This window comes from Eptesicus fuscus, chromosome 18 (assembly GCF_027574615.1).
Source record: "Eptesicus fuscus isolate TK198812 chromosome 18, DD_ASM_mEF_20220401, whole genome shotgun sequence".
NCBI classification, from domain to species: domain Eukaryota; kingdom Metazoa; phylum Chordata; class Mammalia; order Chiroptera; family Vespertilionidae; genus Eptesicus; species Eptesicus fuscus.
Genome location: NC_072490.1, coordinates 558,604 through 571,194, shown reverse-complemented (window position 1 = coordinate 571,194; position 12,591 = coordinate 558,604). Strand labels below are relative to the sequence as shown.

Here is a 12,591-nt window from a genome sequence, read left to right as displayed (position 1 = left end):
GGCGGGGGATGGGGGGCGTGGCGGGGGGGGCGGGAGGAGGAGCGGATCTTGAGGGACCTAATGGTCTAAGGGGACAAGCTGCAGCTCACAGGCTCTTGGCCGACACCTTGCTGGGTGCTTCCTGTGTTTGGTCCCCACAGTGTGGGGGTTGGAGATTCTCGTCCCGTTCCTCGGTGTCGGGGCCCCGGCCTGCTGAGTGCGGAGACCGAGTCCCAGGCCCACAGCGGGGGCGGCGCCAGGGGTGGAGCCCGGGAGGGTCACGGGCCAGGCCTGTGCCGTCGGTCGGGGTCAGGGTCAGGGTCTGTGCCCAGAGCTCTCGGTCGCTCTGTGAGGAAGATTGTGTTCTAGAAAAGCCCAAACAAAACAAGCCCGAGGACTCCGGCACTGGCCTGGCTCCCCCAAACCAGGTCACCCCGAAACCTGAGCCTCACTCCGAGCCCTGCCTGGCAAGTCGGAGCCTGGACGTGGGCTTTCCCAGGGGCCTGGCCACCTCGCGGGCGAGCACGGCCCCGGGTGACCCTGCCTCTGCGTCAGCCGCGGTCCCTTGGCTTCCTTATCTGTGTCCTCAGCTCAGGGTCTCGGCCGGCAGGGCGGCCAAGGCTGACGCTGGGGCCCAGGGAGCCCTCCCTCCCCGGGCTGGCGCGGCCCCGCGCGTCCTGGCCTTGCTCCTGGGCAGCTCCCCGTGCGCCCACTTCCCAGGGAGGGGGCTTCAGGGGGCGGAGGAGACAGGTTATTTTTTCTTCCAATTTTTAAAATTGTGCATCTTAACCATAAAATTAGCATCTTAACCGTCTTTACGTGCACAGCTCGGTGGCATTAAACACATTCACGCTGTTGTGTACCCAGCACCACGGCCCTCGGCTCCCTTCATCTTGTAAAACAGAAACTTCCCCCTAAACAGCAGCGCCCGTCTTCCCACCCAGCCCTGCAGCCACCGTCTCTCTGTCTCCGCGGAACGGGCGGCTCGGTGCCTCGTGCGGACGCCCACATGTAAAAAATAGGTGTTTATCCATTCGGGGAGGAAGGGAGAGGGAGAGGGAGAAAGAAACGTCAGTGAGGAGAGAGTCACGGATCGGCTGCCTCCTGCACGCCCCCTACCGGGGATCGAGCCCACAACCCGGGCCTGTGCTCTGACCGGGAATTGAACCCTGACCTCCTGGTTCATAGGTCAGCACTCCACCACTGCACCATGCCGGCCGGGCATGGACACCTTCATTTCTGCTCAGCCCGAGGGGGACCTGGCGTCGCCTCCGGCGCGCTGACCTCTGACCCCCGTCTCCGCAGTACGTGGGCGCCCCGGTGGCGTACGTCCAGCAGATCTTCGTCAAGTCCTCGGTGTCGCCCTGGCACAAGGACCTCCTGGCCGTGGACGTGTTCCGCTCCCCCCTGTCCCGGGCCTTCCAGCTGGTGGAGGAGATCCGGAACCACGTGCTGAGAGACAGGTATCCGGGCGCCCCAGCCCCTCGGGAAGGCGGGGCGTGTCCTCGGTGCAACCACGGAGCCAGCAGTTCGGCGTGGCCGCACCTGCGCGGGTGGCACGGACCGAGCCCTGAGCTTGGGGCTCGGGGTCAGGCAGAGGGGTGGCCCCTGGCCCCCCTTGAGGAGCTGCCTGAGGGCCGGGGAGCGTCTCGGCTCCCGGCGGGGTCGGAGCCGTGCTGACAAGCCCAGCAGGTGTTGGTAGCAAGGCTCGCCCCTCCCCCCTCTGCTCCCTGGACGGGACGGGGCCTTAGAGGGCTGCGCACCCCCGGGCTGGCCTGTCAGGTGGTCAGCCTTTGGGCTCCACACGCTTGGAAGGTCCGACAGCCCATGTGGTTGTCGACCCGGAAGAGCCTTTCCTCGGCGCCCTGACCTCGGGCTCAGACGCCGGGCACCTGGGGACTGGATGGCGCGGGGCCGGCGGGCGTGGGCCTGCCTGTGTCGGCACACGTGCCTCCCTTCCCTGCCAGCGCCGGGGCCAGGAGCCTGGAGGAGGTGTGCCTGCAGGTGACCGACCTGCTGCCCGGCCTCCGGAAGCTCCGGAACCTGCTCCCCGAGCACGGCTGCCTGCTGCTGTCCCCGGCCAACTTCTGGCAGAATGACCGGGAGCACTTCCACGCCGACCCCGACATCATCGCCACCATCCACCAGCACGAGCCCAAGACCCTGCAGACCTCGGCCACGCTCAAAGGTACGGGGTCGCCACCCAGCCCTGCGGGGGGTGCTCCGGCAGGTCAGGGGTCACCCTTGTGCACCTCTGGTTTCTGCCTGCAGATCTGCTGTTCGGGGTCCCGGGGAAGTACAGCGGGGTGAGCCTGTTCGCGAGGAAGAGGATGGCCGCCTACACCATCACCCTGGTCTTCCGGCACTACCACGCCAGGTGAGCCGCGGGCGCCGCGAGGCCGGGGTCCCTGTTCCGGGCGCTGTCCAGGCGCCTGACGTGCAGGGCCCGGCTTCCTGTGGCGTCTGTCCCTCAGGCTGCGGCGCCATCTGCCACGGTGGGGGGTCCAGAGGAAGGGGCTGAGGCGGGGCTAGGGCGGGGCTGAGGCGGCTGGCAAGCCCCGTGTCCTCCTGCCCCCGGCCGGCCTCTCTCTGGAGCACAGGGCCAGCCCCCAGCTGCTCACCCCGGCCCTGGGGCTCGGAGTCCTCCAGCAGCGCTGCAGCGGCCCCAGCAGGCGAGGACATGGAGCTCTTCCGGCTGCTTCTGGGGGGGGAGGGGGGTGTGGGCGGGGCATGGGCGGGGCGTGGGCGCTGGGTGGGGCAAGGGCTGGTTCCCACTCGAGAAGGGAAGCTTTGCTGGGCCCCTCGAGGGGTCGTCCTTGTCCCTGGACCATGAGGGACACCCCCCCCACCCCCCCGCCCAGGTTCCTGAGCAGCCTGCGGGCCCGCCTGATGCTCCTGCACCCCAGCCCCAACTGCAGCCTGCGGGCCGAGAGCCTGGTGCACGTGCACTTCAAGGAGGAGATCGGCGTCGCCGAGCTCATCCCGCTCGTGACCACCTACATCATCCTCTTCGCCTACATCTACTTCTCCACGCGTAGGTCCTGCCTCGGCGGGGCTCGGCGGGGTTTGGGGGCCCAGGGCTCCGCGGGCTCCTCAGGGAAAGGCCCTGTGCCCTGGGAGGGGGTGTACGTGCTGCCCTTTCCTTTGGTGACACCGCGGGGCGGGGCACTCCTAGCGGCTCCGCCAGGCCTGTGGGCCGGGCCGGGAAGATGCCCCTGACGTGCCCTCTGCCCTCCAGGCAAGATCGACATGGTCAAGTCCAAGTGGGGGCTGGCTCTGGCCGCCGTGGTCACGGTGCTCAGCTCGCTGCTCATGTCCGTGGGGCTCTGCACACTCTTCGGCCTGACGCCCACCCTCAACGGCGGGTAGGTCCCCAGCCGGCTCCCCTGGGCCACAGGTGGGTCCTGGGGCGAGACCGTGCCCCTCGGGGCCGGCCCGGGACTGGGCGCATTGTCGCTTTGACATTTAAGAGGAATATTTCTTCCTCGTTAAGTTACCTGGCTTGTAGTCATATATAAATGTACGGCATGTGTGTATGTTCACGCACGTATATATTGATGCATATGGGGTATCTTCTATGTAAGAGCCTAAGTGACCTTCCGACCAGTAGCTATGGTGTGCACTGACCACCAGGGGGCAGATGCTCTACGCACAAGCAAGGAAACATGGAACAGATGACGAATCTCAGAGGGAAGGGGGAAGGGGGGGAGGGCGGGAAGAGATTAACCAAAGATCTTATATGCATACTAGAGGCCCTGTGCGTGGATTTGTGCAGCGGGGGGTGGGGTCCCTCGGCCTGGCCTGCGGGGATCGGGCCAAAACCGGCAGTCCGACGTCCCCTGAGGGGTCCTGGATTGCGAGAGGGTGCAGGCCTGGCTGAGGGACCCCACTGGTGCAAGACTCCGTGCACCAAGCCCCTAGTGTATTTATATATGTGCGTGTACGTTGGTGCGTGGATATGTGTGACTGTGTCTGCGTTGTGTGCGCGTACGTGTGGATGTGTGTGTACACTTGCATGCTTGCGCATACTGCTCCGTGATGGCTGAGCCCAGGTGGTCCGAGGAAGCGTGCTCCTCTTCCTCTGTCCTGTTCGCACATGTAAGCCTGACGAGACGGTCTCTTACAGGGAGGCTCTGAAGAGGTGCAGGCACCTCTGAGTTGGCACCTGGCCCTTTCTCTGCACCTGGGCCGGGTCCCTCCCTGGGTTTGCCCTCAGGCTGCGTCTCCTCGGCCCCACCTGGCGGTCCCTACAGCCGCCCCGACCTGGATGCAGAATCGGGGAGTCTGTTTCCTGCTACTTGTCCTGCTCACAGCTGAGCTCTGTTCTTGGACCTGCTGGTGCTAACTCCCCGCTTCCTGCTGTCGTGTCGGCTCCTCTCGCTGCCAGTCCTGGCGGCCACCTCTCCTGCGGCCTGTGGTGTGGCTGGGTCTCCCGGCGCAGCTTCTCCAGGGCCAGTGGGGCTGGAGGCGGGTCTCGCCCTTCCTCAGTCCTGGGCCGGGCCAGAGCGCCGCTGAGGGGTGGGGCCGCTGAGGGGTGGGGCCGCTGAGGGGTGGGGCCCCTGAGGGGTGGGGCCCCTGAGGGGTGGGGCCGCTGAGGGGTGGGGCCATGGCTGGGCCCCTGGCCAGCAGGGCCTGGCGTGGGAGGGACAGGGAGCTGCCCTGCACTGTGCTGGGTGGTGGGAATGCGCACCACCTGCCTTGTGCTTGTGGGGGTCGCTCGGCACCCCCACCACGGACTGCACACCCCACAGCCGCCCTGGCGCCGGCCCAGGCCTGTAAGGCTGGCTGCGTGTTGGGGCTCAGTGCTCTCCACCCTCCCCTCCCAGCGAGATCTTCCCCTACCTGGTGGTGGTGATCGGGCTGGAGAACGTGCTGGTGCTGACCAAGTCCGTGGTCTCGACGCCCGTGGACCTGGAGGTGAAGCTGCGCATCGCCCAAGGTAGGGGGCGCGGGGGGGGGGGGGCGGTGCTGGCTCCTCCCCGGAGCCACGGGTCCCGCCGTCCTGCTGCGGGAGACGGGCCCTGGTTCAGTGTCAGAAAGCCCGGCCTCTGCGGCTGTGGGTTTGCTGGGCCTTGTCCGGGCGGGACCCTCCTGCCTCCTCCGCAGCTCGTCGGGCTCCTCAGCTGCCAGCACAGCCCTGTGGCCTCAGCAGCAGGAGCTGGGGTCTGGGGACACGAGAGCCCAGGCCGGGAGGCCTAAACTGTGACCCCTCTTCCCAGCCCCACGTCTGGGGGACAGGGCTGGGGGGCTGTTCAACCGCAAACCAGAGGCTCTGGGAGAGCTGGGCCCTGCGGCTGACGTGCCGAGGAGGTGCGGGAAGTGACCTTCACCCAGAGCCGCTCTGCCCCGTGGCCGGCGGGGAGGCTGGAAGTGTCCGGACGGGTAGCGCTGGGTGTTGCTCCGCCCCGTCCCTCCCTCCGACGGCCCTGTGCCCTGGGGGCCCCTCCTGCAGCAGCCGTGCAGGGATGGCAGCACCTGGGCCCGGGCTCGCAGCCTGAGGGTGGGCGCTGGGGGAATGGCTGCCTCCGGAGGCAGGGCCCCTCCCCCCTCTACCCTCGAGGACCACGGGTGGCCTGTGGACACGTAGTGGACGGGCCGAGCACCGCCCACGGCCCTGCTGTCCCCGCAGGCCTGAGCTGTGAGGGCTGGTCCATCATGAAGAACATGGCCACGGAGCTGGGCATCATCCTCATCGGCTACTTCACCCTCGTGCCCGCCATCCAGGTGAGGCCCGGCTGCGCTCCGCCCGCTGTGAGCCAGGCACCGGGCGCCCAGTGCAGTGCAGATCGGCTCTGCCGATCCAGGCAGACCCGGTTCCCGAACGGGTCCCCTCTTCCTGACCCACACCTGCCGTCCCTAGTCACGTCCCCCCACATCGTAGGAGGGCCGAGTGGTGCCGAGTGGCCCTGGTGCCGAGTGGCCCTGCTCTTGGCAAAGCGCCCTCGCTCAGCGGTGGGGCGGTGGGCAGAGGTGGGCAGCCCTGCACTGAGGCGGAGCCGGCCTGCTGCTGACCACTCGGGGAGAGGCAGGAAGGGGACGCAGCACGGCCAGGTCCTGCCCGGGGCGGGCCGGCTGCACCTGCCGGGCACAGGGCAGTCCCGGGCATTGGAGCTGACGTGGCCACTGTGAGCCTCTGTGGATCCTCCTGGTGGGCGTGCCGAGCCTCACAGGAGGGCAGGGTGGACCCGGTCCAGTGCAGCTGTGGTGGGGACCTTTCTGAACCCTGAGAGGTGCCATCCCCCCGCGTGGGCAAGGCCCCGGTTCAGGGCACAGGGCGGGCTGGGTGCAGGCTGGTGGGGCTCAGAGCTCTCCAGCTTGGATCAGACTGAGGAGCGGAGGTTCAGGGAGAACGGCCGCCTCTGGATAAAGACCTGGGTCTCTGCTGCCCCCTGGTGGGCAGGGAGGGCGCCCGCACTGCCCCTGCTTGGCCGCGCCCAGACTCGGGAAGACTGTGGCTCTGCTGCCTGGGGCTGTGCAGATGGTGAGGTGCCTGCGGGCAGGGCAGGGGCCGGCTGGGCCCTGAGGTCACGGGGCCCCCTGTTCTGGTTCCAGGAGTTCTGTCTCTTCGCCGTTGTGGGCCTGGTGTCCGACTTCTTCCTCCAGATGCTGTTTTTCACCACCGTCCTGTCCATCGACATTCGCAGGATGGAGGTAGGAGCGGGCCCGCCTCCTGGGCCCTGGCTGACTCACAGGGTCTCTGGGTGAGGTGTGACCTCAGCGGGCAGCTCAGCCCACGGGGAGCTCACGCCCACGGGGAGCTCACGCCCACGGGGAGCTCACGCCCACGGGGAGCTCAGCCCACGGGGAGCTCACGCCCACAGGGAGCTCACACCCACGGGGAGCTCACGCCCACGGGGAGCTCACGCCCACGGGGAGCTCACGCCCACGGGGTAGCTCACGCCCACGGGGAGCTCACGCCCACGGGGAGCTCACGCCCACAGGGAGCTCACACCCACGGGGAGCTCACGCCCACGGAGGACCTCACACCCACGGGGTAGCTCAGCCCACGGGGAGCTCAGCCCACGGGGAGCTCACTCCGACCACTGTGCCCACAGCTGGCGGACCTGAACAAGCGGCTGCCCCCTGAGGCTTGCCTGCCTCCCGCTAAGCCAGGGGGGCGCCCCGTGCGCTTCGAGCGGCAGCTGGCTGTGCGGCCGGCCACCCCCCACACCATCACGCTGCAGCCGTCCTCCTTCCGGAACCTGCGGCTCCCCAAGAGGCTGCGCGTCGTCTACTTCCTGGCCCGCACCCGCCTGGCACAGCGGCTCATCATGGTACCTCCCCCGGCCTGCCCTGCGCTTTGCCTTAGAGTCGGGCGGGGGGACGGGGGGCTCCTCTTCCGCCCAAACTGCTTCCGAGGTGAATAGCTGGTCTGGGGCAGCAGCCCTGGGGCGTCGGGCAGGGGTGGTGACCCCGGGCAGGAGCCAGCACGGCTCCCAGTTTGGGTTCATCGCTGCTGGTCGTGTGTGGGCATCGGGCACGCGGGGCGGGCTGGCTGGGGACAGGCCTGTGGGTGCCCTGCAGCAGGCCCGGCATCGTCCCTCTGGCCGCCGACCCTGGGAATGGTCGCAGCTGAGGTGGGGGCTGGGGTGCTGCTGTCTCCAGGCCAGGACTCCCAGCCCTGAGCACGGAGAGGGAGCTGGGTCCCCGGGCAGTTGGCCCCGATGGCAGTGGGGGCCAAGCATATGGGGGGCTGCCTCTTGCGCCCAGAGCCCCGCTGAGCCCCGTGCCCCCGCAGGCGGGCACCGTGGTCTGGATCGGCATCCTGGTGTACACAGACCCGGCTGGGCTGCGCATCTACCTCGCGGCCCAGGTGACGGAGCAGAGCCCGCTGGGCGAGGGCGCCCTCACTCCCGTGCCTGTGCCTGGAGGCATGCTGCCCGCCAGCCACCCGGACCCCGCCTTCTCCATCTTCCCACCCGATGCCCCCAAGTTCCCTGAGAACCACACGTTGCCAGGGGAGATGCCCGAGTCCGGGGGTCCGGCCGAGGGCTTCCCTGACAGCCCCGCCCCCGAGGTCACCTGGGGGCCCGAGGACGAGGAGCTGTGGCGGAAGCTGTCCTTCCGCCACTGGCCGACGCTCTTCAGCTACTACAACATCACGCTGGCCAAGAGGTGCGTCGGGCTGCGTGCACCTCCCCGGCGGTGTCAGCCCCCCCCACCCTCCCCCTGTCCCCAGAGCGTCCCTTCCCCCTCGGGTGGGAACCCCCTGGTCTGGATGCTGTTTCCGGCCGGCACAGGTGTCTGTGACGAGCAAGGCTGAGGGGCCAGGGCTGGGCTGGGAGGGGCCTCCTGGCTGAGGCTGCCCGGCCCTGTCCCAGGTACATCAGCCTGCTGCCCATCATCCCGGTCACGCTCCGCCTGAACCCCAAGGAGGCCCTGGAGGGGCGGCACCCTCAGGACGGCCGGAGCGCCTGGCCCCCGCTGCAGCCCAGGCCCAGCGGGCTCTGGGAGGCCAGCCCCCAGGGGCCGGGTGTGGCGCAGACCCACGGAGACGTCACCCTGTACAAGTAAGGCCCGAGCGGGATGGCTGCCGAGGGACGGGCCTGGGCGCACCTGACCCGCCTCTCCGCAGGGTGGCGGCGCTGGGCCTGGCCGCGGGCATCGTCCTGGTCCTGCTGCTGCTCTGCCTGTACCGTGTGCTCTGCCCGCGCAACTACGGGCAGCAGGGCGGCGGGCCGGGCCGGCGGCGCCGCGGAGACCTGCCCTGTGACGACTACGGCTACGCGCCCCCCGAGACGGAGATCGTGCCCCTGGTGCTGCGTGGGCACCTCATGGTGAGTGCGGTGCCTCGGCCGGCTGCCCCTGCACCCGTGCCCGTGCCCGTGCCCATGGCCATGCTGTGCCCACAGGACATCGAGTGCCTGGCCAGCGACGGCATGCTGTTGGTGAGCTGCTGCCTGGCGGGCCACGTGTGCGTGTGGGACGCACAGACCGGGGACTGCCTCACGCGCATCCCTCGCCCCAGGTAGGTGTCTGTCACAGTCAGGCCCCCACCCCTGCTGCCTCGCCGTCCTCACCCACCCTCCCGGCCCCGCAGGCAGCGCAGGGACAGCGGCGGCGGCGTGTTCGAGGCTCAGGAGAGCTGGGAGCGGCTGTCGGACGGCGGTAAGAGCAGCGCCGAGGAGCCTGGGGACAGCCCTCCGCAGCAGCACTGTTCCCGGGGCCTCGCACCTTCCGTCTTCGGGGACCAGCCCGACCTCACCTGCCTGATCGACACCAGCTTCTCTGCTCGGCCGTGGCTCTCGGAGCCCTCTCAGCCCGAGCCCCGGCACCGGGCGGGCTGCGGCCGCTCTCGGGACAACCCGGGCTACGATTTCAGCCGCCTGGTTCAGCGAGCGTACCAGCAGGAGGGGCTTGCCCCCGTCCACACACCGACCCTGTGCCCTCCCTCCCCTGGGCCCATGCTGCCCCAGGCCCCTGAGGACGAGGGGGGCTCTTCCCCCGAGAAGGGCGCCCCGGCCCTCGCCTGGGCCCCCAGTGCCGAGGGCTCCATCTGGAGCCTGGAGCTGCAGGGCAACCTCATCGTGGTGGGCAGGAGCAGCGGCCGGCTGGAGGTGGGCAGGGGACAGGAGGGGGATGCAGGGGGCTGGAGGTGGGCAGGGGACAGGAGGGGGGTGCAGGGGGATGGAGGCGGGCAGGGGACTAGGGGGGGCAGGGGACTAGAGGTGGGGCAGGGGACTGGAGGGGGGTGCAGGGGGATGGAGGCGGGCAGGGGCTGTGGGCCTCTCCAGCTGCAGCTGCTCATGGCCCTGGGCCTGCAGGTGTGGGATGCTGTCGAGGGCACACTGCGCTGCAGCAGTGAGCAGGTCTCCTCGGGAATCACTGCCCTCGTCTTCCTGGACAAAAGGTGAGTGCAGGCTGCCCGCCTCGGCCCACATCCCGGCCTTCCTGCCCCGGCTCTCCTCACTGCGTGTGCCTGCACTGCCCTGCAGTCAGTTCCCCGGGGCAGCAGGTGGTCACCTCTCGGGGAGGGCGGTCGGTTAACGGGGAAGCTCTTAGAGTCGGCTGACAACAGTGGCCACCGGAAGAGATTCGGGAGAGGCCCAGATGGCAACCCCATGACCCTGCCTCAGTTCTTCATCTGTGAAATGGGAACAGCAGTACCACCTCCCGGTGGTCCTGAGGAAAGGAGTTAATCCGTGTGGGTGATACCTGGGCGTGTCGTGGGAGAGTGCAAATTAAAGAGACCACGCGAGCCCTGTGGCCACCGGAGGCGAGGACCATTCTCCTTTCCCTTCTGAGGTCCGAGTTCTCTGGCCTCGAAGCTGACTTCCTGAGTTTCTTGGCTGCATTTTCAGTTCCAGAAAAATGCGCTTTCCAAAGAGCCTTGTTTAAACTTTCCTTTCCCGTTGCTGCTGGCCCGTTCCCGCCTCCCTCCTCAGCACACTCCCGGGGACGGGTCGGCTCTCAGCCCGCCAGTGCCTCCTGCTGCTTCCCCTGCCTGCCCCACGCTGGCTCTGCCTTCAGGGCCCCGACCATGTGGCACCGTCCGAGCTGGAGCTGGAGCAGGAGAGGAACGAACCTCTTGCCTTCAGCTCTGATTCCTGCTGCTGCCACCGCCATTCCGGCAACCCCCGGCTCTGGCACAGCCCTGGCCGCCGTCCTGCCCTCCAGCTTGGCCACGTCTCCACAGCCTCCAGAGCGCCTGGCGACCATGCTCTCCTCGGCCCCCTCCCTGCAGCTCGCCTGCCCCACGCTGTGGCCCTCACCCCACAGGCAGAGGCTGGACACACGCAGTGCCTTTTGCTGTGGGAGTGAACTTTGACCCCTGGGATCTGAAGGAAGTCCCGGTTTCTTTGTGGAAAATAAATGGAGGGGGTGGTGCTTCAGAGCAGCTTCTGTGCGACTCCTGTAGCAGGCCCTCCGCGCTCTCCCACGACACGCCCAGCTATCACCCACACGGACCCCCCGGGAGGTGGTGCTGTTCCCATTTCACAGATGAAGAACTGAGGCAGGGTCATGGGGTTGCCATCTGGGCCCCTCCCGCATCTCTTCCCAGCACCTGTGCTTCCCTCCTGGCCGTGGTCCCTCCTGGCTCCCAGCGGAGCGGAGCTCAGCCCCAAGGCCAGGGTCTCAGGGAGCCCCCTGGCGTGCTCTCCTTTCAGGATTGTGGCTGCCCGGCTCAACGGTTCCCTCGACTTCTTCTCCTTGGAGACCCACGCTGCCTTCAGCCCCCTGCAGTTCCGAGGTCAGTGGTCTGGCCTGGGCAGGTGCTGCATCTGATGGCTGGGGGAGGGGCTGCCTGCAAGGGGCTGACCTCTGCTGGCCTGTTGTCTGCAGGGCAGGGCAGCTCTCCCGCGGCCCCTGTGCACAGCAGCAGCGACAGGGTGGCCTGCCGCCTGACCCACACCGTGCCCTGTGCCCACCAGAAACCCATCACAGCTCTGAGGGCAGCTGCCGGGCGCCTCGTGACCGGGAGCCAAGACCACACTCTGAGGGTGAGCGTGGGCCCGTGTCTTGGGCACTGGCGTGACGTAGCACGGGGCGTGGTGTTTGGGCTCGGGGAGAGGCTGCAGGTGCCTCGATGTACTATGGGTGGGGTTTCCTGGCCAAAACCGAGACCAGCACCTGATGCCCGTCCCCCCAGGTGTTCCGTCTGGAGGACTCCTGCTGCCTCTTCACGCTGCAGGGCCACTCGGGGGCCATCACAGCTGTGTACATAGACCAGGTGAGGACCTAGGCGGGGTGCTGGGAAGCGGCGTGGGCCACCCCCTGGGCCTGGGGATCCCCTGGACACCCAGCTCCCGGCTCACTCCCCTAGACCATGGTGCTGGCCAGCGGAGGACAGGACGGGGCCATCTGCCTGTGGGACGTGCTGACCGGTAGCCGGGTCAGCCACATGTTCGCCCACCGTGGGGACGTCACCTCCCTCACCTGCTCCACCTCCTGCGTCATCAGCAGCGGCCTGGACGACCTCATCTGCATCTGGGACCGCAGCACGAGCATCAAGCTCTACTCCATCCAGCAGGTAGGCGGGGCTCGTGCTCTCGCGGTTCAGGGAGGGTCTCCAGACACTGAGCCTGTCCTGTCCTTGCCTCTAGGACCTGGGCTGTGGGGCCAGCCTGGGGGTCATCTCAGACAACCTCCTGGTGACCGGTGGCCAGGGCTGTGTCTCCTTCTGGGACCTAAACTACGGGGACCTGCTGCAGACTGTGTACCTGGGTAAGAACAGCGAGGCCCAGCCCGCCCGCCAGATCCTGGTGCTGGAGAACGCCGCCGTCGTCTGCAACTTCGGCAGCGAGCTCAGCCTGGTGTACGTGCCCTCCGTGCTGGAGAAGCTGGACTGAGGGCGCCGGGCGGCGGGGTGGGGCTCTGTGGAGCCAATGCCCTGGACCGAGTCGGGGTGTAACTGCGTCTGAGCTGTCCTGCCTCAGGACGGGAACATTAAACTTTGTACAAAACCACACCCGCTGGGGCCTTGTGAGCAGTTGTGCTTCCTCCGCGAGTCCCTCCTCCCTGTGCCTCCCTCTAGCACACAGTCAGACCCTTAGCTCAGCGGCTCCAGGCAGGAGCCATACAAGGAGCAGAGGGGACAGTCACGGCGGTGGGGGGGGCCTCCGTAGCTCTTCCGAGGTGGCCCCCAGCTCACCCACCACACCCACCCAAGGC

The 12,591-nt window shown here is 68.1% G+C and overlaps 1 protein-coding gene across 1 annotated transcript in view; it reads left to right on the top strand.

The window, feature by feature from the left end:
- The window catches only part of SCAP (SREBF chaperone), a 30,655-nt gene extending 18,267 nt beyond the window's left edge, over positions 1-12,388 (top strand). Inside the window, exons 4-23 of the mRNA XM_054729493.1 lie at positions 1,285-1,442; positions 1,947-2,167; positions 2,251-2,356; positions 2,841-3,013; positions 3,218-3,344; positions 4,806-4,918; positions 5,609-5,703; positions 6,532-6,630; positions 7,035-7,253; positions 7,718-8,094; positions 8,301-8,489; positions 8,555-8,756; positions 8,832-8,947; positions 9,020-9,536; positions 9,744-9,829; positions 11,088-11,170; positions 11,263-11,420; positions 11,570-11,650; positions 11,744-11,950; positions 12,024-12,388. Coding sequence (XP_054585468.1) covers positions 1,285-1,442; positions 1,947-2,167; positions 2,251-2,356; positions 2,841-3,013; positions 3,218-3,344; positions 4,806-4,918; positions 5,609-5,703; positions 6,532-6,630; positions 7,035-7,253; positions 7,718-8,094; positions 8,301-8,489; positions 8,555-8,756; positions 8,832-8,947; positions 9,020-9,536; positions 9,744-9,829; positions 11,088-11,170; positions 11,263-11,420; positions 11,570-11,650; positions 11,744-11,950; positions 12,024-12,269 — 3,573 coding nt within the window. The 3' untranslated portion in view covers positions 12,270-12,388. The remainder of the gene's footprint in view (positions 1-1,284; positions 1,443-1,946; positions 2,168-2,250; positions 2,357-2,840; positions 3,014-3,217; positions 3,345-4,805; positions 4,919-5,608; positions 5,704-6,531; positions 6,631-7,034; positions 7,254-7,717; positions 8,095-8,300; positions 8,490-8,554; positions 8,757-8,831; positions 8,948-9,019; positions 9,537-9,743; positions 9,830-11,087; positions 11,171-11,262; positions 11,421-11,569; positions 11,651-11,743; positions 11,951-12,023) is intronic.
- Positions 12,389-12,591: the final 203 nt, after the last annotated feature.